Source organism: Salvelinus namaycush, chromosome 16 (assembly GCF_016432855.1).
Source record: "Salvelinus namaycush isolate Seneca chromosome 16, SaNama_1.0, whole genome shotgun sequence".
In the NCBI taxonomy this organism is placed as follows: Eukaryota; Metazoa; Chordata; class Actinopteri; order Salmoniformes; family Salmonidae; genus Salvelinus; species Salvelinus namaycush.
The window spans coordinates 26,225,392-26,253,158 of NC_052322.1; the positions used below are offsets into that span (position 1 = coordinate 26,225,392).

At 43.8% G+C, this 27,767-nt stretch overlaps 1 protein-coding gene across 1 annotated transcript; it reads left to right on the top strand.

Moving 5' to 3' along the window:
• The first annotated feature begins 191 nt into the window (after positions 1 to 191).
• Positions 192 to 27,724, top strand: dennd2c (DENN/MADD domain containing 2C). The gene is made up of 19 exons (XM_039010889.1): positions 192 to 549; positions 7,720 to 8,974; positions 9,989 to 10,113; positions 13,027 to 13,148; positions 13,251 to 13,391; positions 13,894 to 13,972; positions 14,211 to 14,255; positions 14,522 to 14,709; positions 14,960 to 15,069; positions 15,429 to 15,498; positions 15,863 to 15,940; positions 22,014 to 22,154; positions 22,888 to 23,036; positions 23,311 to 23,488; positions 24,117 to 24,158; positions 24,995 to 25,100; positions 26,078 to 26,323; positions 26,495 to 26,581; positions 26,667 to 27,724. The coding sequence occupies exons 2-19, from the start codon at positions 7,962 to 7,964 to the stop codon at positions 26,690 to 26,692; spliced, it is 2,946 nt and encodes a 981-aa protein (XP_038866817.1). The 5' UTR covers positions 192 to 549; positions 7,720 to 7,961; the 3' UTR covers positions 26,693 to 27,724.
• The last annotated feature ends 43 nt before the right edge of the window (positions 27,725 to 27,767 follow it).

Consider the following 27,767-nt stretch of genomic DNA (forward strand, 5'->3'; position numbering starts at 1 on the left):
ATTTGAAACAAATAAATGAAATGTCAAATGGTTTCATTTGATTTCTGTATGAATCTCTTTTGTCCATGACTGAATTGATTTGCTTAATTTGATGCCCTTGCCCCGTCAATTGCTTATTTCAGAGGGGATACAAATGACATATTCCTGTGATTGTGTCAATCGGCCTCCTCCATCCAGTCGTCGATGACAGCAGGAGGTGATGACGTTTTAGCTCCCAGGATCAATATGGAGCCCCCTAAAAACTCTCACTTGGTTCGAGTTGTGCCACTAGCTAATTTTTCGGTGCCTGTTTATTCCTTGCTGTCCAAGATTGGTGGACGGTAGTTGGAAGAAAACACAGGTTTTTGGTCTAAAATAAGACATTTCGGTGATACAGTAGTTAGCTACTGCTAGCTTTAGCGGCTAATCAGCTAACGAGGACTAGTGTGTGGCTAACTAGCTAGCTAGCTCGCGAACTAGCGACTGAAATGGAACGCCCGATTTGGAAGTCATCGTGATTTGCTTCTGTGGGAAACACTTGTAATGAGTCAACTAAGACGGAAAATATAGGTAATACTGATGTCTAAAACTAAACACAGGGAACAGGTCTAATTTGCTGCTTACAGTACTTGATTTGCTATTTAAGAAGTTGGGATTGCTGCAAGCGGACCTCGAAAGCAACACACTGGTAACGTTAATATATTTTCCTACAATTCAGTGGATTAAAAGTAAAGCTAAATATTTACTCTCAGAGATTAGGCGTTTTGCTTGGTGTCCCCGTTATCTGGTCTCATATTTCATTTGCTGATGAGCTGCTACTAATGATCAGTAACGTGCTGCTGATCCTTTGTCACAATCAATTAATAAAAAATTTGTGCTGGTGTAACCGATGTGAAATGGCTAGCTAGGTAGCGGTGGTGCGCGCTAGCAGCCTTTCAGTCGGTGACGTCACTTGCTCTGAAACCTTGAAGTAGTGGTTCCCCTTGCTCTGCAAGGGCTGCGGCTTTTGTGGAGCGATGGGTAACGATGCTTCGCGGGTGACTGTTGTTGATGTGTGCAGAGGGTCCCTCGTTCGCGCCCGTGTCGGGGCGAGGGGACGGTCTAAAGTTATACTGTTACACTGGTGTTATTGAAAGAAAGTCCTAACAATTATCTTAATTTAAGCTAATGCACCAACACACCATGTCATGCACGGTGTGATCGATATATTTTTGTTGAGTTAATCTATGTAATTAAATATCCTGGTTAGGATCATCTTAATTGGATGTAAATAGCACAACTCCTCTCTTCATGAATTTACAAATGAATTATGGCAGGCCTGAGATCAGAGGGGTATACTACAAAGCAAGATCAATGAGTTAGCTATCCCAAGGCCGGTAGATAGCGATATTGAGTCGTTTCATTTTACTGTAGAACACATTATATACACCTTCTGGTTGTAGCTAGATACTGTAACGACCCTGGGTTTATAAGCGCGGAAATCGACTCTGCCGCTCGAGCATGCTTTTGCGGCACAGTCGATTGCGCGCCGGACCTCGGGCTAGAAGGTCGAGGGTTCAAGACCTGCTCCCTCCTGTTTCATTACATTGGTGTCAGAAGTGATCGGACTTTGCATCCACGACAGTGCGTGTGCTTGGCCGGTGAGCGCATTCCTGTAAGACGTAGAGTCGCAAGCTAGCGCGAGGACGCGCTCTTTGAAAGGAGGGAGTAGTGTAACGACCCTGAGTTTATAAGCACGGAAATCGACTCTGCTGCTCGAGCATGCTTTTGCGGCACAGTCGATAGCGCGCCGGACTTCGGGCTAGGTCGAGGGTTCGAGACCTGCTCCCTGCCTGTTTCATTACAATATGTTACTACCCTCAGAATGGGGATCTGAGAGCAGTAGGATAGTAATCTGAAATGCAGTGGAAAAGTGACACTGTTTTAATAATAAAGCCAGCTCAGAACTCCCTTGATTCCTAAACCAACACAAAAGTTAGAGTACCCTCTTGTGTCCTGACTGTAATTGCATCTACTACTGCATAATAAATGCCTGACATAGGAATGTATAGACTTAGTCCATCAAAAATATAAAAGTATCCACTTTACTTTTAGTTCTAACTCAAAGATTTTCAACCCGCTACACTCTTCCCCTCTTTAAATTGTGTCTCCTGATATTACTCATTGTCTGTAACTGAGTGGGTTCTGTGTAGGTGTTCTGTATAGGTTTCGGATGTTAGGTCTCCACACCTGGTAGGTTGGCTGTCCAAGTGTGTCATAGGTTAGTATACCCCTTGGTTTTTAGATCTGTTGGGATCTTCTGACATCCATCTCTTCCTCTACGCACTGCTGATCTGAATCAGTGAGGTCATTCATACATGAGGAACCATTCAAATCAAATCAAAGTTTATTTGTCACGTGCGCCGAATACAACAGGTGTAATAGACCTTACAGTGAAATGCTTACTTACAGGCTCTAACCAATAGTGCAAAAAAGGTGTTAGGTGAACAATAGGTAAGTAAAGAAATAAATAAAACAACAGTAAAAAGACAGGCTATATACAGTAGTGAGGCTATAAACATACACCGGTTAGTCAGGCTGATTGAGGTAGTATGTACATGTAGATATGGTTAAAGGGACTATGCATATATGATGAACAGAGAGTAGCAGCAGTGTGAAAACGGGGGTTGGGGGGGGGGGGGCACACAATGCAAATAGTCCGGGTAGCCATTTGATTACCTGTTCAGGAGTCTTATGGCTTGGGGATAAAAACTGTTGAGAAGCCTTTTTGTCCTAGACTTGGCACTCCGGTACCGCTTGCCATGCGGTAGTAGAGAGAACAGTCTATGACTGGGGTGGCTGGGGTCTTAGACTATTTTTAGGGCCTTCCTCTGACACCGCCTGGTATAGAGGTCCTGGATGGCAGGCAGCTTAGCCCCAGTGATGTACTGGGCTGTACGGCGAGCAATTGCCGTACCAGGCAGTGATGCAACCAGTCAGGATTCTCTCGATGTTGCAGCTGCAGAACCTTTTGAGGATCTCAGGACCCATTCCAAATCTTTTTAGTTTCCTGAGGAGGAATAGGCTTTGTCGTGCCCTCTTCACAACTGTCTTAGTGTGTTTGGACCATTCTAGTTTGTTGTTGATGTGGACACCAAGGAACTTGAAGCTCTCAACCTGCTCCACTACAGCCCCGTCGATGAGAATGGGGGCATGCTCGGTCCTCCTTTTCCTGTAGTCCACAATCATCTACTTAGTCTTGGTTACGTTGAGGGATAGGTTGTTATTCAGGCGCCACCCGGCCAGGTCTCTGACCTCCCTATAGGCTGTCTCGTTGTTGTTGGTGATCAGACCTACCACTGTTGTGTCGTCTGCAAACTTAATGATGGTGTTGGAGTCGTGCCTGGCTATGCAGTCGTGGGTGAACAGGGAGTACAGGAGGGGACTGAGCACGCACCCCTGTGGAGCTCGTGTTGAGGATCAGCGTGGCAGATTGTCTTTTTGTCTCATTGTCTCATTGTCTTGAGTTTTGGGAGCATCATATCTCCTTTCAACATGATCTTCTCTCCCTTTGGCATTGACCCCATCCTCATTGTTTGGTTCTTCTAGGATCTCTGATTCTTGCTCCATGTTCTCATCCTGACTACCTTCTGTATCCTGAAAACGGGGATGAAACGCATAGACCTCTTCTGTCAGTGATTTTTGTCTGAGGTCTTGGGTGTTCTGTGCTTGCAACTGGGTTAACTCCTTGGGACCAGATGGCTTCCTCATCAGTCTGCTGAAGTTTCATCCCCATCTCCTCCATGTTCTGTGTTTGACGTTCTTTTTCAAGCAGGCTATTTCCTCTCTTCCAAGGTCTCATGTTCCACAGGTAGGTCATTCATTAACATGTTGCGATGGAGCACTCTGATGCCCTTGGCACCATTCTCCTTTTCCACCTTGTAGACTGGTCCTTCCACCCTGCCTCCCAGTAGGCCTGCAATTTGCCCGGTCCTCCTCTCTCTGACATATTTTTCACCAAGATTCTGTCTCCAGGTTGGAGGGCCACTGCCTTTGCACCATGGTCGTAGTGTCTTGTGCTTTTAGCCGAGAACTTTTGACTGTTTCAGATGCAACTCGGTAGGCTTCCTACATTTTGGTGGCCCAGTTCTGAGCATAGACTGGGTGTGACACCTGTTCATCAGTCTGATTGAGGCCAAACAACCGGTCAATGGATCGGCGAGGTGGCTGGCCAAAGAGAAGGAAGTGTGGTGAGAAGCCTGTTGCTTCGTTACAAGTGCAGTTGTATGTATGTACGATATGAGGTAAGTGGTCTTTCCATTGTGATTAATTTTCCTCAGGAAGACTGCGAAGCATCTGTAGCAGCGTACGATTAATCTGTTCCACTAGGTTTCCCTGAGGAGGATCTAGCGTTGTGCGGGAGTGGCCGACCCCTGCCAGCTCCTGAAGGCTTCCAAAGAGTTTGTTTTCAAAGCCCCAGCCTTGATCGTGGTGGCGCCTCTTGAGGATATCCGATTTTCTCTGCTGCTGTCTTTGCAGACTTGTTGCGGGTGGCGTAGGTCTGTGTAAACCTTGTGAAATTATCGACTGATACTAAGATGTATTCATACCCCCCCCCCCCACACACGTAGAACAGTATTTTGAGACCAACTCAAAGGGAGCAATTGATGTGAGCTTGCCCATTGGAGCTTTCCGTGGCACATTTGGTATTTTTTGCTTGATGCAACTACATTTCTTTGTGACATAGTCCTCAACTTCTTGTTGAATAAATGGCCAATTAAATTGCTCTCTCGCCAGGTGAGTAACCTTATCTGCACTCACATGCCCCATGTCATTATGTAGGTGTTTCAACACAGTGGCCTTGAATGTTCTAGTGATGACTAACCAACCTTCCTGTCAAGGATTCCATTCTTAGTCTGCAGTTTGGTACACTCATGCAGCAAGCGTTTGGCTCTCACACACCTTTTCTCTGTGTCTATTGGTTGTCGCCTCTTTAACATAGCCATCTCAAGACAACTCCAATATAAAGTGTTTTTTCTCAAATTTGCCGGGATGTCACGTGTCCTACTTATACGAGGAACACTTGTAACAACTTAAGCATTACGAAACTTATATTAGATCAAATAAACCTCATGTAGAAAAAAAGCCATTAATTGACCTCCATACAAAAACTATTTTCTTTAAAAAAAATGTAACCTTTATTTAACAAATTCTTATTTACAATGACGGCCTACCCCGGCCAAATCCACACGACGCTGGGCCAATTGTGCGCTGCCCTATGGGACTCCCAATCACGGCCGGATGTGATGCAGCCTGGACTCAAACCAGGGACTGCAGTGATGCCTCTTGCACTGAGATACAGTGCCTTAGACTGCTGCACCACTCGGGAGCGCAGCGGGTGAAATGGAAGAAAAACAACAGCTGCTGGATGGAGACAGATTTTCAGCTGAGTTGGGCATCGCTCTTCCTCTCTAGTTTGTCTCGTCTGGAACACTTTTAGCATTTTATCTAAACCTTTTCCTAACCTTAACGTAATTCTCCTATTCTGCCATGTTACTTCTCCTAACCTGCTATGAAACCGGCAGACCTGCCCTGAGAACAGTCTGGTTTCCACTAATGCGAAACAACGCTGCTTTAGGTTTGGGCTGAAAAAACCGACTGCTGCAACCTGATTGGCTGAATGCGATACACACCATCCGGGATTAGCATTTAGCCACTCTAGCATGATGGTGGAAAATGGTGTTTCATAAACACATTTTCCAATTTTCTTTCATGTCTTTTCGCCATTAAAGTTGAAGACATCGAAGCCTATGCATCCTGAGTGGATAATGTATTGCCGGCTGCGTAAAATGCATTTGGATGGTAAGATAAACGACTCAATATTGCCATCTGTCGGCTTTTGTTCTATAAGTTAGCCAGCTAACTTGCCTAAATGTTCTGAAATAACTTAATTTTTTGGAATTATAATCATTAAATGGGCATGGTCTCATTGACTCAACCAAAAACGCATCTAAGTTTAGCTTTCTTAATGAACCAGAAAATCAATAGTAGTTTCTGATTGTTCATCAAAGTTAGATGGCTAACCCATTGATCCTGCTTTGTAGTATACCCCTCTGTCCAGTGTGAGAAGGAAAATAGATTCCACATTACCTAATAGAAGCTGCATTTGCTGTTTAAGAGAAACCAGACTCCTTACCCTTTCTCTGGTACCCCACCTAGGGCAAGTTCAGTCATGCAGCAATTCTTGGAGAGGGAGGTTTAGCTGTGGTTGTTTTGAAGGTGCAATTAGGTTTTATCTTGGTAGGTTTGGGTCTTGATGATCCCTGTTTGGATTCTACTGGGGTGACACTACAAGTTCAAAGGTACCCTGGAATGACAACCTGACCATCCTTCATGACTATTCAAATTCAAATTATAGCTGGTAAACAATACTGAAACCAAAGCTTCTAACTGGGTGCAAGTCTCCTAACCATAATTATGGACAGTCGGTTGATGCTTTCTTCCTTCCTCTCAGGAAATGCAGGATAGGCCTTCCTGTATAACACACAGTTTTCAGTGTAGGATGTCCCGGCTGTGAGTACACTACATACATTAGATTTATGTCAAAACAAACAAAAGGCATAATTTGCGGAGCCTGAATGACGACTGTCTCTGGTCAAATTGATTCCCTAGCCTCCTCCTAGCTCTGCTGGAATGCAGCACAGAAATATTATTATCATGAGCAGCACTGTGGAATTTCACCATGTCTCCCTTCTCTAAATGCTTTCAGCTTTCAAAAAAATGTGCAACGTGTCCAAGAACTTTGCTTCCAGCAAACAGAGTACAGTAACTAAATTGGAAAGGAATCTGCCCGGAACAGGAGTCTGAATTAATTTAGGGAAGATTTCACATAGGGACTTGGGCCTCACCAAACAGTTTGGATGGTACATACAATGAGGGGGCTGTGCAAGATCATGAATATGAGTATTGCATGCCAAACTGTTCAGTTGTAGTTTTAGCACAAGCTAAACCCAATATGGAGCAATTCACTGTAAAGGACTCAAAATGTCAATGTTTCAATTGTCTGTTCCTATCAAATAGGAATAGCAATATATAACACATTTTACAGTAATACAACATTACTGTGGTTGTGATATGGATTAACCGGAATCCTCAATAATTTATCTTAATTGTTTGTCACAGGCCCTTTGTGCGTCATTGCTCCTATCTTCAGTTAATGTTTTCATGGCTTTAAGGCCTAGATGTGCTGAAGTCGGCATAAGCATACTTGAAATATCTGTCCTTCCTCATCCACTGAAAGAGATGTTTGAGATAAGAGTAAATTAGATTTAAATGTTTTAATCTATCATGGTGTTCTGTAATGGGACAGCTGTGGTTAAGGATGGGACAGAGGGACAGCCAACTCCCCGAGGGGGGGGGGGCGGTTGTTGTGGCTCCCAGACTGACTGACTGACTGACAGACACCCCTCTGGCTGCTAAAAGCTCCAGTGCCTTGTTCCTGCCGTTGCCTTCTTTTCTCCTCCGGGTTTTATTTTTGGCTACTGACCTTGACAGGAGCCTATCCTCTCCAGCTTCCTCCGGCCAAACACATCCCATACGCCTTCCACTACATCAGGAGTGTGCTGTTGAAATAGTGTTGTCCTTCTCACTAGATTGTACATTCTCTTCGACAGGTTTCTCTTTGCTTTCTCTTCGGAGTGTTGTTTTAACTTGTTTTGAAGCGTTAATGGATGAGTAACTTTTGTGTCCTTTGCTTTGCAGGTGTTTCTTTAAGAGGAAAGGACGGAAAAGAGCAGACTCTGTTTAAAGGAAGAGTGGTTTAAAAAGAAAAGGATAGAACACAGACCCCTGTAAAACTCATTGCCTTCCATAGGCTACTGTGGCTAAACTAGTCGCAGGACAGACTCACTGTGTTTAACAGTGTCTGTCTGTACACCGGAAGGGCCCTCATGCCTCCAACAACCATGCAGTGAGGGTGAGCTGGCAGTGTGCCCCCTCTCACCATGCTGGCTTTGGGCCTAGAGCAGGGGAGAGGTGGACAGGGCCAGGCTAATGTGGCCTGGCAGGCACCACCTTCAGGGAGGCCTCTAACCCAGGACCTAGGGAGGCCTCTAACCCAGGAGCCAGAGAGGACTCTAACCCAGGAGCCAGAGAGGACTCTAACCAATGACCCAGGGAGGCTTCTAACATACGACCCAGGGAGGCCTCTAACCCACAAACCAGGCCTCAACATCAAGCAGAAGATCTCTCAGTGGGAAGGCCTCTGTCAACCAGACAGCAGTGGGAAGGCCGATAGGGTCAAAGCTCATGCACCTGTTGTATCCCAATCACTTTCTGGGGATGTCCTGGATAACGGAGTATGTAGTGTCAGTAGGAGAGGCGGACCTCACGGCAAAGCTAAAAGCCTGGGTTTAGATTTCAGGGAAAACCTACAAGCACAGGGCATACACACAGGTGTCAGCAGAAAGTTTGATCCCCCTCAGAATCACTCCTGTTTCAGTAAGACTTCAACTGCAATACCAGAGTCCAAGCCATTTATAGCGCCTTTGCAATCTCTTACAACAGACACTACAAACATTTTCCAATTAGATAGGATGATCCCCACCAATGGTGAACTGAAGGTGGGTGGTGTGTTGGAAGTTAAGTTGACCAAACACCTACCTCTGTCAGTGGATGACCATAGAGAGAGCCTGCCCCCAGGGAATTTCTATACCTCAAGGGGCTTCTGGCGGAGGCTGGAGGGAGACGAGTTGTTCTGGGAGAAGGGAAGAAATACCTCAGCAGAGCCTCAGAGTTCTGTGGGTCCAGTGACTCACCCTCCACTGAAACCACAACGGACGTTTCAGTATCAAGGAGCAGACAGCACCCTAACACACTGGGTCCAATGGAATAGCAGGACTCCATCTGCCAACCAATCCAACACCAAGAGCAGTGGCATAACCCACCCACCTAGCTTCCCACCACCCCTGTGTCCTGTCAGCCGTGGCAATGGGTTTTCCAGACACAAAAATAGCAGGTAAGATCATGATACTGACACCACAAGGCTAAATCTAAAAGATCAGTGGGCGTGAGTTATGCCAGAGTAGAATAGAGGAGGTCTTTAGTTTGCCATTTTAAACATAGAAAAGTTTTGGCATTTTCCTTTCGCAATGGCTTTAGTCAAAGGAAAACATGTTTTTGTATTTCAAACAACCAGGTTAACAATTACTTGGGGTGAAAGTCTTTCTCTGTCCTAAGCTATTGTGCTTTCTCTCATACAGTGTCCTTAGTTCTAAAGGTAGCATTGTTTTATGTTAAGTCTGAAAGAAGGAGAACGAGAGTATTTTAGAGGCACAGTTTGCATGAGAGAAGGATCAGAGTCAAGCATTTGGGCGGCCTCCAGGTGTGATGTCACATGATCTTTGGCAGCATTGCAGACCATTGTCTGGATATGGCTTACTTCCACAGCATCCAACGGTCCAGGGGTCACATTTGGTTGTTTTAACACACACAAACAAAACACACACACACAACATAACACAACACACACTGGCCTTGATTGTTGTATTCCACTAACGCAGTTCTCTTTATGGGGGCAATTCCACACGAGCACACAGTAAGGTTTCAAATGAAACCTGGCTTTGTAACATCTACAGACTCAGTGTTGTAGTGTCTTTAACAAAGGCCAGGGTAAGGCCTAAATTTCACGAATTTCCCAAATTGAATACATTTTTTCTCAATCAATCTATTAGGCCTACTCTTGTATCTCTTTCCTGCTGTCTCCTGCTCACACTCTCCGTATTGACCTTAACTATTATTCACGCGTTCAATATATTTTTCTCAAAGTTCTCCTTGCGTCTATTTTACACCCTTTTTCTCAGCTTTACTTCCTCCCTGACTCGCCTTCCTACGGCCTTTATCATCTTCACTATCAACTTGTGAAAACCCTTCCAATGCCGAGACCCTTTTGCTGAACGTAAGCGGACAATACATTGAACAATAGCATGCTGACTGGCCCCGTCTCATGTCCCCTCTCCCTCCCTCTTCACAGGAAGTCCTTTGAGTTTGAGGATGTGGTGCGGTTGACAGCTCAGCAGGACACACTGGGAAGTGAGGCCAAGCGCTCCAGTCTATACCATGCCTTCTCTGACGACAACATTTATGAGGACATTATCTGTGAGTTCCTCCCTTGACACAAACCGAAAAAATACACTTCACTAGGGTTTTTTCTGCATAGAAAATTCTTGGGCGGACCGCCTAAGTGTTTTTTAGGATATTTTTTTCTGGGATGAAAAAAAAGCTTAAATGACTAAAACCATATATTGTATGTCAAAGATAATGGTCCTATACATTTTTAAATAAGATCATCTTTGTGAAGTAACAATCACCAAAATAAAAGCTATAGTCAGGGAGAATCAAAAATTCTAAAAATGATGCATTCAGGAGTGTTTTTGTCATTGATTTTGTTATAACGTTTGAGTCAGTCAGATAGCATAATAACATAGCATAAGTCATGGCAAAATGTTTAGAATTACATATATATATATATATATATATATATATATATATATATATATATATATATATATATATATATATATATATATATATATTTATTTTTTTTATCAGCAATTTCTGCTCTCCGCCCCATGGCAAAATTTGTCGAATTGTAGTAAATTAGCTTCAACAGCAAAATGTTGTCTTCGCAGCCATGAGGGCCTTTAATATATTCGGTCAGTGAGCACGCCATTGGCCATGCCCACTGCCACTGCCACGGCCCCGCCACACCCACCACCTAAGCCACATTTTGATCCAGAAAAACCCTGACTTCACCAAGGCAGCCTTAAGGCATCCGCATGCTTCCCAGCGGAAACAGTTCGGTAGAGTTTGTGCATATATTATGATGACATTTTGTGATATTTTTATTTGTTTTGGACTTCGGTGAGTTTTGTTTGGCTGTTCGGGCACACGTTTCTTCTGGAGACAAGCCGAAGTTCGGAGCCGAAGTCTACGTCCCTTCGTTGGTGATGGGTCAACAGTAGGGATTCTTCAATAAAGTCTTTGTTGTCATTCAACGAGAGACGAGAACATTGAGAGGTCAGAAATAGCCAGACATGCAAAATTGACTAAAGAACAGAAGTTGTGTTTTGGGGAAATGCCATCAGTGCATGCTCTGTAAGCAATGCAGTGGATGAAGAGCATGGTGAACGGACAGATGTGATTTTAGACAGCGAGGAAGAAGGAGAAGAGCCGAGTGTAGTGGGAAGATGTATGTTGAGGAAGAATGGCGTCAGACACGATAAAGAAGAATCTGGACCAGTAGGAGCAACATTTTGGAGAAAGTGGACCCTTATCTTTTGGCAGATCCATTTGTGGTTTCAGGGTGGGAGAGAATGGAGTTGGGTGTAGTTGAATTAGTGAAGGTAACCTGTAGTGGACTTGTGATATTTGTTTGTGTTACTTCTGACCAGAGGGAGAAGGCACTTCGTGTCACGCAACTTAGGTCAAAATCTGTTTCTTGCTTTGCTCTTAGGAATAGGGCACAATTGAAAGGAGTCATTTCTGGGGTAGCGTTAAGTGTGGAGTTGGAGCAATTTGGTGCAACACAGAGCTGGTGGGGAGCGTGGTGAAACAGATGAGTCATTGTCAGTCCTTTTGTGTTTTGAGTCAGTCAAGTCATGTTAGGATATATCAGTTATTCTATTAGCGCTTTTGTCCAGAATCCACTGCTCTGTTTCAGGTGCAACGTTTATGGTCATGTTGCAACAGTATGGAGGAGGGAGATTGAAATATGTGGGAAGTGTGCAGGAGGGACAGAGGATTGTGTAGTTTTGGTGGATAAAGTTGTGTGTGACAATTGTACGGGTGCTCATGTTGCTGGGGATCAGAAGTGTCAGGTGTGAGAGAGGCAGATGGAATTGGCCAGAGTCAGAGTAGTGCAGAGGGTGTCCAATGCTGAGGCAGTGAAGAAAATGGAGGAGGATGGGGTGAGGGATCTTGAGAGGATCCCAGTGAGCAGTAGATCTGTGCCAGTACAGAGGGATGGAGTGAGTTACTCTTCAGTAAGAAATGGAAAATAAATCACAGAAAATAGATGTTTTGGGGGAAGCTGCAGAGAAGTATTTGGATATACAGGATTTTACTTCAGAAGAGTTACAGGGTGTGTTGCGGGGGGGTGTCCGTCCACCCAGGCAGTTGGCATGGTTCAGGAACAGATTGGGTCAAACTAGTGGAATGGGGTAGTGGGTTTTTAATGAGTGTAGGTGGCAGTTGCAGAGAAGTACCTGGGTGTATGAGATGTTACTGCAGAAGAGGTAATGGGGTGGAGATTTATATTTTTATGAAATAGTGGTATATAGCTGTAGGGTTAGTTGCTGGTGCAATTTATTTATATTTTTTTACTTTTAGGAACAGGAATAATTAAGATAATTTAATGTAGGTAGGCCGTGACTGGCCTCACACGTTAGAACAGCAGTTGGCTGTGTATGCACCATTTTAAGTTGGACGTGATCTGCCAACCCAGCCCCAAAGAAGAACAACAAGAGTCAACTCGTTTTCTTACACATTGAAAAATACTGCACCAAACAGCTTAGTTAGATGTAAAATTACACGACTAACATCTCTTTGGCAAAAGCATAACAATTTATGAGCGATTTCTTGAGTTATCTTCAATCAATTCTGATTACGGTGTCTCAAAATGGACAAACAGTACTATTGCCACTTTTTTTTCTTGTTTTTTCAAGTGAAGGTCTTTTATTAAGGGAGTATGCGAGCACACTTGTTCGGTTCGGCTAGGCGCCAGCCAAACTGAAGCATGCTGATGCCTTTGGTTGCCTTACACTCTCAGGAACCTTTAATATAAGATCCGTTCTTTCCTTATTTCTCTCTTTGTAACAACTGATAAAGAAAAAGGTGGGATATAGATTTTCTCAATATTGACACCTGTCAAGTCCCTTTCTGATCAGTAGTGGATGAGAAAGAAAGGCAGCCATTTAAGACCACTTTGACTTAGTCATGGACTATTAGCAAATATCTACTGTATGTATACTGTGTATGTCATCTATCTCCCTCACCTTTGATCATGTCCAGCTGAACCCCTGATCAGAGATAACACATATGAGGATGTCAAGCCGTCTCCTTCTATGTGTCTCCCCATTGGGCGTCCCCGACCCTGGACCATGGCACAGAGACAGAACCCTCTCACCCCAAAGGTAGTAATGACAGCTGTTACAGGAAATGTGAAACAATTAGTATAATATAAATAAAAAAACATGCTTTAATCTTTCATTAACACCTTGTCTTCTGTGTCGCAGCTTCCTCCCAAGCCTCTCACGTTGCGGGTGGAGAGGAAGGACTCACTGGCAGCGACACAACCCTCACCTACAGAAGCCCCCCCTAGACCTGCCTTACCCAAGCGACCCACAACCATCCATAAAACACACAGACTGCCTCAGGTAAACACACACAAGCATTTCATAAGCGTTTTCTACAAAGTGGAAATTGTATTACCTCAAACTACTACGGAGGTTGTATGTAATTTTGACTCTCTGAGTGGGAAAAGCATGCTATTAGGTGGATTGGTCTGTTTGCATGACTACACATAAAGAAGCCAAGCTAGTGTTGTAGGCCTACACTCCGTTGTCAATTTGGAGATAAGTCTGAGCTTCCTGTGTGCTTGGCTCTGGATCCAGGTCACTCATTATACTGCTCAAGTTGAAACTTGACTGATGGCCCTATCCAAACCAAACCATTGTCCATTAGAAAACAACCTTTTTCAGTGCAGTCAAGGAAGTGTGCTTAAATCACATTTATTTGATTGGCCACAATTTTTTTACTAGTTTAAGTGGCCAGACATGTCAACATCAGTGTGATGATATATCACTTGAATGTGATTTTTATTTGTATCAGATCAATATATCTGTGTGTGTGTGTGTGCGCGTGGTTTCCGTGATGCAGTATGTCAACAAGATTCATGTGATCTTCGACACCAAGCGAGGGAAGAAGAGAGTGAAGAGCCAGGGAGGTTCAGCTCGTGGTATGACAATTATTACCCTTCAACTTGTCTACAAGATGTAGATAAACTACTCTCTGTAAAGGCCCAGCGTTTTGAGATACATTACATCACTGTTACAAATACAGTACAAAGACACTGTCAGTCTCTCCTATGACGTCTCTTTCTTTCATCCCTTTATTACACTCCCGTCTCGCTCTTTCTCTCTGTCTATGTATCTCGCATGCGCACACTCTCACTCTCTCTCTCGCTCTCTGAACAGAGGAGACCAGTGGAACTGAAAGTGACCCAGAGGACAACACTAAAGGTACTACTATAGCATTGACCTGCTACTTGTCAAATTGTCATTCATATTTAAAGTGAAATTTCACTCCCAAATAAATGTTTGGCAGACATTTTGAGAATGTTGAGTTCAGTCAATGTCCCACGCCGTCTACACTCATGTAATCCATCCATTTTCCATTCACATTTGATCACATTCCATTACCATTTATTCAAAGAGAGATATATGAGCGTGTTCCCAACCAGATTCACTTATTAGGTATTTTGAAAAATGTTCACTGTCTCCACCAGGAGGGTCCAGGCGCTCAGTCTATGTTCAGTCCACGCTAAAGCGGAGGCCAGGCTACCGCACCCTGGAGAAGGACCTGATCCAGCTCCAGCAACAGCAGCTCTTTCAGTTCTTTGTGGTGGTGTCACTCCGAAAGAGTTTTTCAGGAAACACCTACATCCCTGAGATCACGCAACAGTTTCCCAACAAGGTTATTGTCAATTGAAACCAATTAAAGCCAACCTCTTTCAGATTGGGGCAACAGAGCTAGGCGGATAGACCCACTTACACATTTTTTTTATAGGGGAAATACTGCTTGATGTACCATGGATGGGCTCAGCTCAAAGGAAACCCCAGAATGTTTAGTTTTTTTTAGTTACCATTGTACTATTGTTTCTGTTTTGCTGGCCAGGGAGTAAAATTAGACGCTCTGCATCTTTATCCTTTCTTAACCGCTATAGTTTGAGAAGTCTTCTCGCCACTCCCGTGAAGCTGACGACCGGCTGAAGGCCATTCCCATGTTCTGCTTCCCAGACTCTCAGGACTGGCGGCCTTCTGGAGACCTGCACAGGTAAGCTTCTGTCACAGTATGTAGCAGTGGTGTTACAATAAGGGTATTCATGTAATATAAATATTCATACAACCACTTAATATGAGCATTGGAACAGGTAAAACATTTAGAAAGGAGCTACGTTTTTGTAATAATCACTGTGCTAAAATTAAGTTATTATATGATGATATAAGAATTAAGGCCAAGACATGTCCAATGAAAGGGAGATTATCTAGTGATTCAGACAAAGAGGAACATGATTGCAGTTCATATGCCATGCTTTGTCTTTTCCCCCCAGGAAGACTGCACTAGAACACTGCTTAACTCTATCACATTGTGCATCCGTGTCCTATTGTCTATGCTTTTATCCGTCTTTGTAGTGAAACCTTCTCTTTTGTCTTGACGGGAGAGGATGGCAGCCGGTGGTTTTGTTACTGTCGTAAGATCCTGGTGAGTGTGTGTGTATTAGTCATTACGTTGTGTGTGTGTGTGAGGACTAGGCAGTTAAGTGCTTACGCAACATCTCTAAGGGATATACTACAGTCATAGGCTGTAAAACCTCTGAATCAGTGACCCAAACTAAACATAATTTTCCATTTGTCCACGTGTTAAATCCATGACTGTACATTTATTGTTAGATTTGTGTGTTTTTAAATGCATTGCGCTGTTGTTTATTTTGACTATTTTATGGTCTGGACTGAGTGTTTGTTACCCCTGGAATGCCAGCGTTGATACAGCGTTGCAATAACATTGTTGATACTGAATGGCAGGGTTGGTTTTCATGCTGATTTCCGTGTTTATTTGTGCCTTTTAGCCAAGCGGAAAGGGGAAAAGACTGCCTGAAGTTCACTGTATTGTAAGCAGGCTGGGCTGCTTCAACCTGTTCGCTAAGGTAACCAGCAGTGTGATTTAAACTCTTCATATAATTAAGCAATAAGGCCAGGTGTGTGTGTGTGTGTATATATGTGTTATATTCAGCAAAAAAAATAAACGTCCTCACTGTCAACTGCGTTTATTTTGAGCAAACTTAACATGTGTAAATATTTGTATGAACATAACAAGATTCAACAACTGAGACATAAACTGAACAAGTTCCACAGACATGTGACTAACAGAAATGTAATAATGTGTCCCTGAACGAAGGGGGGGTCAAAATCAAAAGTAACTGTCAGTATCTGGTGTGGCCACAAGCTGCATTAAGTACTGCAGTGCATCTCCTTCCCATGCACTGCACCATTTTTGCCAGTTCTTGCTGTGAGATGTTACCCCACTCTTCCACCAAGGCACCTGCAAGTTCCCGGACATTTCTGGGGGGAATGGCCCTAGCCCTCACCCTCCGATCCAACAGGTCCCAGACGTGCTCAATGGGATTGAGATCTTCGCTGGCCATGGCAGAACACTGACATTCCTGTCTTGCAGGAAATCACGCACAGAACGAGCAGTATGGCTGGTGGCATTGTCAGGATGAGCCTGCAGGAAGGGTACCACATGAGGGAGGAGGATGTCTCCCCTGTAATGCACAGCGTTGATTGCCTACAATGACAACAAGCTCAGTCCGATGATGCTGTGACACACCGCCCCAGACCATGACGGACCCTCCACCTCCAAATCGCTCCCGCTCCAGAGTACAGGCCTCGGTGTAACGCTCATTCCTTCGACGATAAACGCAAATCCAACGATAAGCGCGAATCCGACCATCACCCCTGGTGAGACAAAACCGCGACTCGTCAGTGAAGAGCACTTTTTGCCAGTCCTGTCTGGTCCAGCGACGGTGGGTTTGTGCCCATAGGCGACGTTGTTGCCGGTGATGTCTGGTGAGGACCTGCCTTACAACAGGCCTACAAGCCCTCAGTCCAGCCTCTCTCAGCCTATTGTGGACAGTCTGAGCACTAATGGAGTGATTTTGCGTTCCTGGTGTAACTCGGGCAGTTGTTGTTGCCTTCCTGTACCTGTCCCACAGGTGTGATTTTCGGATGTACCGATCCTATGCAGGTGTTGTTACACGTGGTCTGCCACTGCGAGGACGATCAGCTGTCCGTCCTGTCTCCCTGTAGCGCTGTCTTAGGCGTCTCACAGTACGGACATTGCAATTTATTGCCCTGGCCACATCTGCAGTCCTCATGCCTCCTTGCAGCATGCCTAAGGCACATTCACGCAGATGAGCAGGGACCCTGGGCATCTTTCTTTTGGTGTTTTTCAGTCAGTAGAAAGGCCTCTTTAGTGTCCTAAGTTTTCGTAACTGTGACCTTAATTACCTACCGTCTGTAAGCTGTTCGTGTCTTAACAACCGCTCCACAGGTGCATGTTCATTAATTGTTTATGGTTCATTGAACAAGCATGGGAAACAGTGTTTAAACCCTTTACAATGAAGATCTGTGAAGTTATTTGGAATTTTATGAATTATCTTTGAAAGACAGGGTCCTGAAAAAGGGACGTTTCTTTTTTTTTGTTGAGTTTATATATATATATGTGTGTGTGTGTGTGTGTGTGTGTGTGTATGTATATATATGTGTATGTATGTATATATATGTATATATATGTATATATATATGTATATATATATACCTTTATCTAACTAGGCGAGTCAGTTAAGAACAATTTCTTATTTCCAATGACGGCCTAGGAACAGTGTGTTCAGGGGCAGAACGACAAATTTGTACCTTGTCAGCTCGGGAATTTGATCTAGCAACCTTTCGATTACTGGCCCAACGCTCTAACCACTAGGCTACCTGCCATATATTGCTGTTCTTATGCACACGCAACGCTGTGTGCCTCGATACAGCCATTAGCCTTGGTATTTTGGCCATATACAGTGCATTCAGAAAGTATTCAGAGCCCTTCCGTTTTTCCACATTTTGTTACGATACAGCCTTATTCTAAAATGGATGAAACAAATAATACTCAATCTGCACAATACCCCTCAAACAGGTTTTTAGAAATGTTTGCAAATGTATATACACTGCTCAAAAAAATAAAGGGAACACTTAAACAACACAATGTAACTCCAAGTCAATCACACTTCTGTGAAATCAAACTGTCCACTTAGGAAGCAACACTGATTGACAATAAATTTCACATGCTGTTGTGCAAATGGAATAGACAACAGGTGGAAATTATAGGCAATTAGCAAGACACCCCCAATAAAGGAGTGGTTCTGCAGGTGGTGACCACAGACCACTTCTCAGTTCCTATGCTTCCTGGCTGATGTTTTGGACACTTTTGAATGCTGGTGGTGCTTTCACTCTAGTGGTAGCATGAGGCGGAGTCTACAACCCACACAAGTGGCTCAGGTAGTGCAGCTCATCCGGGATGGCACATCAATGCGAGCTGTGGCAAGAAGGTTTGCTGTGTCTGTCAGCGTAGTGTCCAGAGCATGGAGGCGCTACCAGGAGACAGGCCAGTACATCAGGAGACGTGGAGGAGGCCGTAGGAGGGCAACAACCCAGCAGCAGGACCGCTACCTCCGCCTTTGTGCAAGGAGGAGCACTGCCAGAGCCCTGCAAAATGACCTCCAGCAGGCCACAAATGTGCATGTGTCTGCTCAAATGGTCAGAAACAGACTCCATGAGGGTGGTATGAGGGCCCGACGTCCACAGGTGGGGGTTGTGCTTACAGCCCAACACCGTGCAAGACGTTTGGCATTTGCCAGAGAACACCAAGATTGGCAAATTCGCCACTGGCGCCCTGTGCTCTTCACAGATGAAAGCAGGTTCACACTGAGCACATGAGCACATGTGACAGACGTGACAGAGTCTGGAGACGCCGTGGAGAACGTTCTGCTGCCTGCAACATCCTCCAGCATGACCGGTTTGGCGATGGGTCAGTCATGGTGTGGGGTGGCATGTCTTTGTGGGGCCGCACAGCCCTCCATGTGCTCGCCAGAGGTAGCCTGACTGCCAATAGGTACCGAGATGAGATCCTCAGACCCCTTGTAAGACCATATGCTGACACATGCACATTTGTGGCCTGCTGGAGGTCATTTTGCAGGGCTCTGGCAGTGCACCTCCTTGCACAAAGGCGGAGGTAGCGGTCCTGCTGCTGGGTTGTTGCCCTCCTACGGCCTCCTCCACGTCTCCTGATGTACTGGCCTGTCTCCTGGTAGCGCCTCCATGCTCTGGACACTACGCTGACAGACACAGCTAACCTTTTTGCCACAGCTCGCATTGATGTGCCATCCTGGATGAACTGCACTACCTGAGCCACTTGTGTGGGTTGTAGACTCCGTCTCATGCTACCACTAGAGTGAGAGCACCGCCAGCATTCAAAAGTGACCAAAACATCAGCCAGGAAGCATAGGAACTGAGAAGTGGTCTTTGGTCACCACCTGCAGAATCACTCCTTTTTTGGGGGTGTCTTGCTAATTGCCTATAATTTCTACCTTTTGTCTATTCCATTTGCACAACAGCATGTGAAATTTATTGTCAATCAGTGTTGCTTCCTAAGTGGACAGTTTGATTTCACAGAAGTGTGATTGACTTGGAGTTACATTGTGTTGTTTAAGTGTTCCCTTTATTTTTTTGAGCAGTGTATATTTTAGGATGTGTTATGTTCCACCCATTTTTGAGTCTGTTCAGGCAAGAGGAACATGTGTGAATTTATTGTAAATAAAAGTTTTGTTCATAGACAATGAAGCAAGCAGCTAGTATGTTATGTAGTCCTGGTGTAGTCCCTTGTTGATACTTGTCATCAGGATATTCTTTGTGTTTAGGGGTGTAGTTATGGAGTTATATACTGTAGGCTTGTCACGAAGGTAACATTTTACAAACTATACGATACCAGGCCAAGTATCACAATACAGAGTAGTATTGCGATACTACGGTGTAAAAAAATCTGTGGCCTAGCTGTTTCTAAACGTTCTCCAAAAACCTCCCACTAAAATTCACACTTAAATTCAATGTTTTGAATAGAACTTCACACTGTTCAGTGTACAGTTCCAGTCAAAAGTTTGGACACCTACTCATTTATCTTTATTTTTAGCAAAGGGAAATGACGGTCCATCATTACTTTAAGACATGAAGGTCAGTCAATCCAGAACATTTTAAGAACTTTGAAGAACATTTTTTCTTCAAGTGGAGTTGTTAAAAACCATCAAGCGCTATGATGAAACTGTCTCATGAGGACCGCCACAGGAAAGGAAGACCCAGAGTTACCTCTACTGCAGAGGATAAGTTCATTAGAGTTAACTGCAACTCAGAAATCGGCAACTAACTGCACCTCCAGATTGCAGCTCAAATAAAGTTCAAGTAACAGACACATCTCAACATCAACTGTTCAAAGGAGACTGCGTGAATCAGGCCTTCATGGTCGAATTGTTGCAAAGAAACCACTACTAAAGGACACCAATAAGAAGCAGAGACTTGCTTGGGCCAAGAAACACGGGCAATGGACATTAGACCGGTGAAAATCTGTCCTTTGGTCTGATGAGTCCAAATGTGAGATTTTTCGTTCCAACCTCCGTGTCTGTGAGACGCAGAGTAGGTGAACTGATGATCTCTACATGTGTGGTTCCCACTATGAAGCATGGAGGAGGTGGTTTGGAGGTGCTTTTCTGGTGACACTGTCAGTGATTTATTTAGAATTCAAGGCACACTTTAACCAGCATGGCTACCACAGCATTCTGCAGCGATACGCCATCCCAGCTGGTTTGCGCTTAGTGGTACAATCATTTGTTTTTCAACAGGACAATGACCCAAAACACACCTCCAGGCAGTGCAAGGGCTATTTGACCAGGAAGGAGAGTGATGGAGTGCTGCATCAGCTTATTAAAGAGCAGCGATCCTATCGAGCAGTGTGCGGATTTCTTATTTTTCCTCATCTTGTTCAACTGTTACTGTGCACCTGCAGAGGAGATGGCTCAGATGTTCGAGTGCCTTTTTTGAATTTTGAAAACGTTAGGCACCAAACAGAATTGAAGGAACACCAGAAATAAATATATTTTTGATATAGTTTAGACTTACATTAGGCCTATATGAATCCTACTTTTTGAAGCACATCTCATGAGTAGTACAGTGAAAACTGTACTACTCATGAGATGTGCTTCAAAAAGTAGGATTCATATAGGCCTAATGTAAGTCTAAACTATATCAAAAATATACTACTTTCTTCCTGTGCCAATCAAATTTGCCTAAACCTACTGTCATGTTACCAGGTTGTTAGGTAACATGACTGAAAACGTTGTTTGTTATCAAACCAATAATTAGCGACCCTGGATTAGTTTCAAACGGCTTGTGACATGGTTTGTGAAATTATATAAAATGTGTGTGAATCCCAATAAAGAAAAAGGCATGTCCGGTAATATGGGTCATTTTTGTAAAAACAAATGTATGGTTTACGCTAGAGACAAGCTGTTTTCTTTGCTGTAAAGCTACAATCAATCATGTCACAAAGCAGTGTTCCATTTTCCCTCTGACACTCAGAGGCTGCATGACAGTGACCTTGCCTAGTATACCTAGACTGGTCTGTGCTCTTGGTTATAACAGGCGATGAAATTACAGAATGTGTCAACATTGCTCGCTTTGCGCGCTGCTCCAATGTTACAAATGTAACAACTGAAGACTCGTCTGGGTCTGCATCCCCCCTTGCTATCACTGCTAAATTATATATATTTTTTAAATGACGGCGGAATAGACACGCATGAAGAGAGGATGGAGAGAAGCAGGTGAGGAACTGATAGGGGATGCGGCTGGCTGATTACAGCTGCCGCACGTGATATGCACATGAAAGTGAAGTGGATATTATTGGACCTGCACATACAACAGACTAGTGGTTGTTGCTTCAATTCAACAAAACTGACTTTATAAACATTTTACAACAGGCACCAGCAGGTTCTTAGAAAAAATCAGTAGTATCATATGAAACGGTACTACGGTATTCTAAAATGTTGGTATCATGACGTTTTTGTACCGTGATATTACAGTGGTAACGGTATACCGTGCAACACTAATATACTGTGTGTGTGTTTTCAGATCTTGGAGGAGGTAGAGAGGCGCAGGGAGATCTGTCCAGCCCTCGTGTCTCCCTTCATGCGTAGTGTCATGGAGGCTCCTTTCCCCGCCCCTGGACGCACCATCACACTCAGGAGCTTCCTCCCAGGCTCAGGAAATGAGGTAACACAATCACACAACTAAGAGGACCTCTAGGACTCAATGTAAAGAGTAACTACAGGGGGAGATGGTGCAAAAGTCTGTCCTCTCCTCCATGACCCGGAAACTGCAAAGTAGTCGCCATATGTAGGAGAGTGTCAATTCATTAATAGGCGAACAGAGGAGTGTCTTCCTCTTTTTGATAGCCTCCTCCCGCCGAGAAAACACAAGTGTATCCTCCCGGCGGCTAGCCTGTAAGTGTTTCAAAATCCGCAACACTCCCTTTGAATCAGCTGTTTTCGCGAAGGAGAAAAGCATGCACACATTTAAAAACGATACACTACTTATCCTTTTACATATTAAATGTTTTGCACAACTAGCAACATTTTTACTACTTTACACATTTATTTTGGGATTCAACCCCAGCACACCAAATTTGCATGATGACATGCTAGTGGAGGAGAGTCTCATTTCATACAAGCACATTTGTTTCCTCCCCTCTTCGATTACATTTGACCTTTTTCAAAAGTAGGCAAGGATTTGAGCAAAACAAATAAAAAATCTCCCAGGGAGTTCGGAGAAGTAACAAGAGGAAGTGACACCGTTTAGTTAAGTTCCTACCTCTTTATTGCAGACACTATGTCAACAACATCTGCAATCATGTGCAATGTCTCTGCCCAGCAATCAACTATTGTTGTAAGAGTTGTATTTGGTCAAATAACTGAGCATTAGCCAACCTGTGTACTTGTGTGATCAGGTGCTGACGCTGTGCCGGCCGGTAGACTCAAGGCTGGAGCATGTGGACTTTGAGAGCCTGCTGCAGTGCCTGAGCGTTGGGAGACTCCTACAGGTGTTTGCCTCTCTGCTACTGGAGAGGAGGGTCATCTTCATTGCTGACAAACTCAGGTAAGGAGTTTCCTCTAGTACACACAGGTTCACTGTCGTCTCCAGCTCGGCTTGGGAGACAGTAGGAGGGCAGGAACAGCATAGCACTGGTCCAGGGTGGAATGTATTGTGTGCTTTGCTCTCCTGTTGGTCGGTGTAAAAGTACATAGTGTAGTCTTAGTGAATGGTATTATACAGACCGTATGGACTCCATATATTTGACATGCGTTGTCTGTAAAGTGGGTGCCTCTTCTCAGGAGTTGAACATCTCTTCATCCCTCTCTCTTCTCTTCAGTGTGCTGTCTCGTTGTGGCCATGCCGCGCTGGCGCTGCTCTACCCGTTCACCTGGCAGCATACATTTGTGCCTGTGCTGCCCGCTAGCATGCTAGACATCAGCTGCTCTCCCACTCCCTTCCTCATGGGGGCGCTGGCGCCCTGCCTGCCCGAGCTTCTGGAGCTGCCCATAGAGGAGGTCTGATTCCCAGTGGCTCGTCACTAGATGGCCATGCTACAATGAAAACATTTTCTATTTCGTCAGAATTGATGAGCAAGTCCCCAACTGACTAGTTCCTTGATATTGGGTTAGGGTTACTTAGAATTCTGTTGCGCACAGTTGTTTACCAGACTTAAAGGTAGACTCCGCGATATGACGTAGATGCAGAAAGTAAACCGCATAGGGGGTCAATTTCCACAACAACTAAGAGGTTAAGCACAAGGTTCAACTTCTCCGCTGTTTTGGTCCTGTGGCTACCACGCTGTAACAGCGTGATGTTGGCAAACCATTGCACATGCGCAGATACTGTGGGTGACTGTGTGAGAGCGAAGTGTTGCATCTCGCTCATCTCAATATCTGTGGTGCTGTTCGTGGCAATGTCATTTCGCTGAGTCTACCTTTTAATAAAGTATTTTACTGCCACCTAATGGTAGTTCTATGAACGTCTTTACAGTAGGACTAACAAACTGTGCAGTATCAATCTGCAAACAATTACCAACAGTTAATGGTAGAAAGTCTCTGATGTCTAATTCAAAGCCCAATCCATTTGACCTGCGTTAATTTTGTCATTGATCATTTAAGGTTCTGTCTCTGTTTTGCATTCTAGGTGCTTATTGTGGATTTATGTACGGACAAGTTTGTCAAACAGGTGTGTATTTAATTGCAACTCATGAAAGATAGGTGTGGTTCCAAAACACAACTGAATAGGGTATGAGGAACACTTTGTCTGTGCATGTCTGCGTTCCAAGTGACAGTGTTGAATATTAATGCAACTTGATGATTTCACACATACCAGAGCTTGACTTTATCTTGGATGTATATCCAAGTTCATATAGTGAGACTATTTAATAGTAGTAGCTATGGAGTTTTGCTTCTTTCTCACTCAGAGATCCTATTGGTCTGCTGATTTAGATGGCTAGTTTCTATGACAACCATTTTTAATGCATAAGTCAGGAATGTTCAACTTTGATGGGGGTGGAGGCCACAAAAATGTGGAACTCATCATGAGGTGCTGCAGTGGCACGCGGGTCTGCAAACCCACATATGCAGTCAGAGTGAAAGTACATAGTGTAGTCTTAGTGAATGGTATTATACAGGCCCTAGCCTTTTGGGGGCCCTTGTTAGACTAACTTACCCAATCTAAAAAAAATTTTTTTTTTTGCTGATATAGGCTAATTGTGTGATTGTCAGTGACTGACATAAGATAAAAACAGCTGATGCACAACCAAATTTATATTTTGAACCTTGTACATTCTACTATTCTAACGCAACAGTAATTTGAGACACTGACTGACACCAATACCCCCACCCTCGTCCCCCCTAACAACAAAATATATTTTTGCAGGCCGCCAGTTGCGCATCCCTGGCATAGGTGAATCACAGTACACGGGTAGCCAGTTGCCTTGTTTCACATCAGTAGTAGGCCATCTCTTGCATGATGTGAGTTGCCCTGGGCTGTCCTGTTAACTACTCCTTGTTTCCAAGCTTGGTGATGAGGACTGTATCTTGCCCAGTAAGCTTCAGGCTGCACTGCTGGAGATCCTGGAGGAGAGAGAGCAGATACTGAGGCAAGATGGAGATTGCACAGGAGGTTTGCACAGCTACCTATTACTACATATTAATCTTGAAAATGGCCTCACAGCCAAAACATTGAAGAAACAATGTCTCCTTGTCTCTCTGTCCATGTGTTGGATATAGGGTAATTGTATAGAAAGCCAATTCTTGAAGCATTCTTCACTCGCCTCTCCATTTTAACACCATCTACATTATAAGTGACTGTCCCCCTCCCTACCTCTTTCCCTACTGTATTTATTTATTTTGCTCCTTTGCACCCCATTATTTCTACTTTGCACATTCTTCCACTGCAAATCTACCAATCCAGTATTTTACTTGCTATATTGTATTTACTTCGCCACCATGGCCTTTTTTGCCTTTACCTCCCTTATCTCACCTCATTTGCTCACATTGTATATAGACTTATTTTTCTACTGTATTATTGACTGTATGTTTGTTTTACTCCATGTGTAACTCTGTGTTGTTGTATGTGTCGAACTGCTTTGCTTTATCTTGGCCAGGTCGAAATTGTAAATGAGAACTTGTTCTCAACTTGCCTACCTGGTTAAAAATAGGTGAAATAAACAAAATAAAATCTGTCCGTCAGGTAGCGTAGCCTAGGGCGGCAGGCCAGTAACCAAAAGGGCTAGTTCGAATACCCAAGCTGTCAAGAAAAAACATCTGTCGACGTGTTCTTGAGCAAGGCACTTATAACTTTAATTTGCTCCAGGGGCGCCGTACTACTATGGTTGCCCCAGTAAAACAACACATTTCACTGCACCTATCATTTACATTTACATTTAAGTCATTTAGCAGACGCTCTTATCCAGAGCGACTTACAAATTGGTGCATTCACCTTATGATATCCAGTGGAACAGCCACTTTACAATAGTGCATCTAAATCTTTTAGGGGGGGGGGGTATGTCTATCAGGTGTGTGTGTGTGTGTGTGTGTGTGTGTGTGTGTGTGTGTGTGTGTGTGTGTGTGTGACAATAAAACATTTATTCCCTGCAGGCCAGCAGTGTGGGCTGAGCTCCCTGGTGTCGGAGGCCTTTGTGCATTTCTTCGTGGAGCTGGTGGGCCACTACTCTCTCCATATGGGTGAGAGCAGCGCCAGCCGGGCTTGGGAGCTGCAGAGGGAGAGCTTCCGCAAGTCCCACCCCTCCCGCGGGGCCCGCCAGTTCTTGCAGCTCTTCATGGACACCCAGATGTTCGCCTGCTTCATCCACGACAAGGAGCTGCGCAAGGGAGGGGGCAAAGGTCAGGGAGAGGCCTATCAGTGCTCCACTACTTTGAGGATGCATTCTTCCTTCCTCAAACTAATCACCTCTTATCTGACATGACAGTCTGGGCTGGTAAAAGTAGTTCAGAAACACCTAAATGTATTTCCTTGCGTGATTTGTACTATGCTCTTTTCTCCCCCTCCCACAGGGCTTTTTGAATTTAGAGCTGCAGAATATCTGTCCTCAAACCCTGAGCCTGAATCTAGTGGGTTCCTCAAGGGACTCAAAGGACTCGGTTAGTAGTGCTCCATTGATAACATTCAATTCAACAAATACCCTTTTTACTGTGAGGTAAATCATTTTGTTCATTTTATTTTCAGGGATGAAATTCCTACCGAAGAAGTGACAATGTCAGCGGTCTGGTTGAAAATGCTTCTGTAGGAGAAGATGAGGATCTTCCACGGGATTGGCCAAGACGTGTGGAAATGATGTCACGGATATAGATATGTACTTGAATCGATCAGAACATAACGGTGTTTGGTACATAGGCCCACAGTCTTAGATATAGGGCTCGGGTTGAGACAGGACCATACTCTTCGTATTGCCCTAAAAGCACTCCATGCCAGAGTGAGGTGTGACTGTAATTGGAGGAAAACTGGAAATTTGTGCAAACAAGCTTCGATGAAGACTTGACATGGCAGAAGAAAGGCAGGAGCAAACACCATGTACTTATGAAATTTACACAACATTTCAGCTACAAGACTAACCTGTGCCTATTTCTGTTTTTGCTGTTAATTTTTTAAATGTTTGGTTTTAATCAAGTGTTTTGAGTGTTTGCTCTCAGTATTATGGATATAGTTATTTTTTAATTTCGTTTTGAACTTGTCTAGTTGGAGAAAAATAAGGTAGGCTATTCTTGTTACCCTTCAGCACTCTGTTACAAAACAATGTAAAAATAATTGTATTGTTTGCATGATTGTAACTTTAAATATGACATCACATGTTTTAAACTGAGGTTAATGTATGTTTTCCCTGACATTTTGTTGTCCTTGACAAATGTTCCAAGTAATGTTTGGATCATTAAGATAATGCATTATATTGCCATTTCTAACAGATTTTGAATAGCTCAATTCTGTATAGCTGGAAATTTGAATTTTGTGCAAACAAGCTTCGACAACCAAAATATTTTGTTTACAATGTTTAGCTACTCTTATGCATTGTTCGCATTGTATGAACCTGTTTGAATACCTTAGCAATTTGATATCACAGATGAAAGCGCTTCACAAAGTTTGATAAAAACATTATGTTCCCATGTGGGTTTAGAAAGCCATAAACAGAGACCAGAAACTAGTCACACCTCAATCCTATTGACTGAAGTTGTGTAATTTTGAACTATTGTACAGTTTGTGTGTGTGTATATATATATATATATATATATATATATATATATATATATACACAGTTGAAGTCGGAAGTTTACA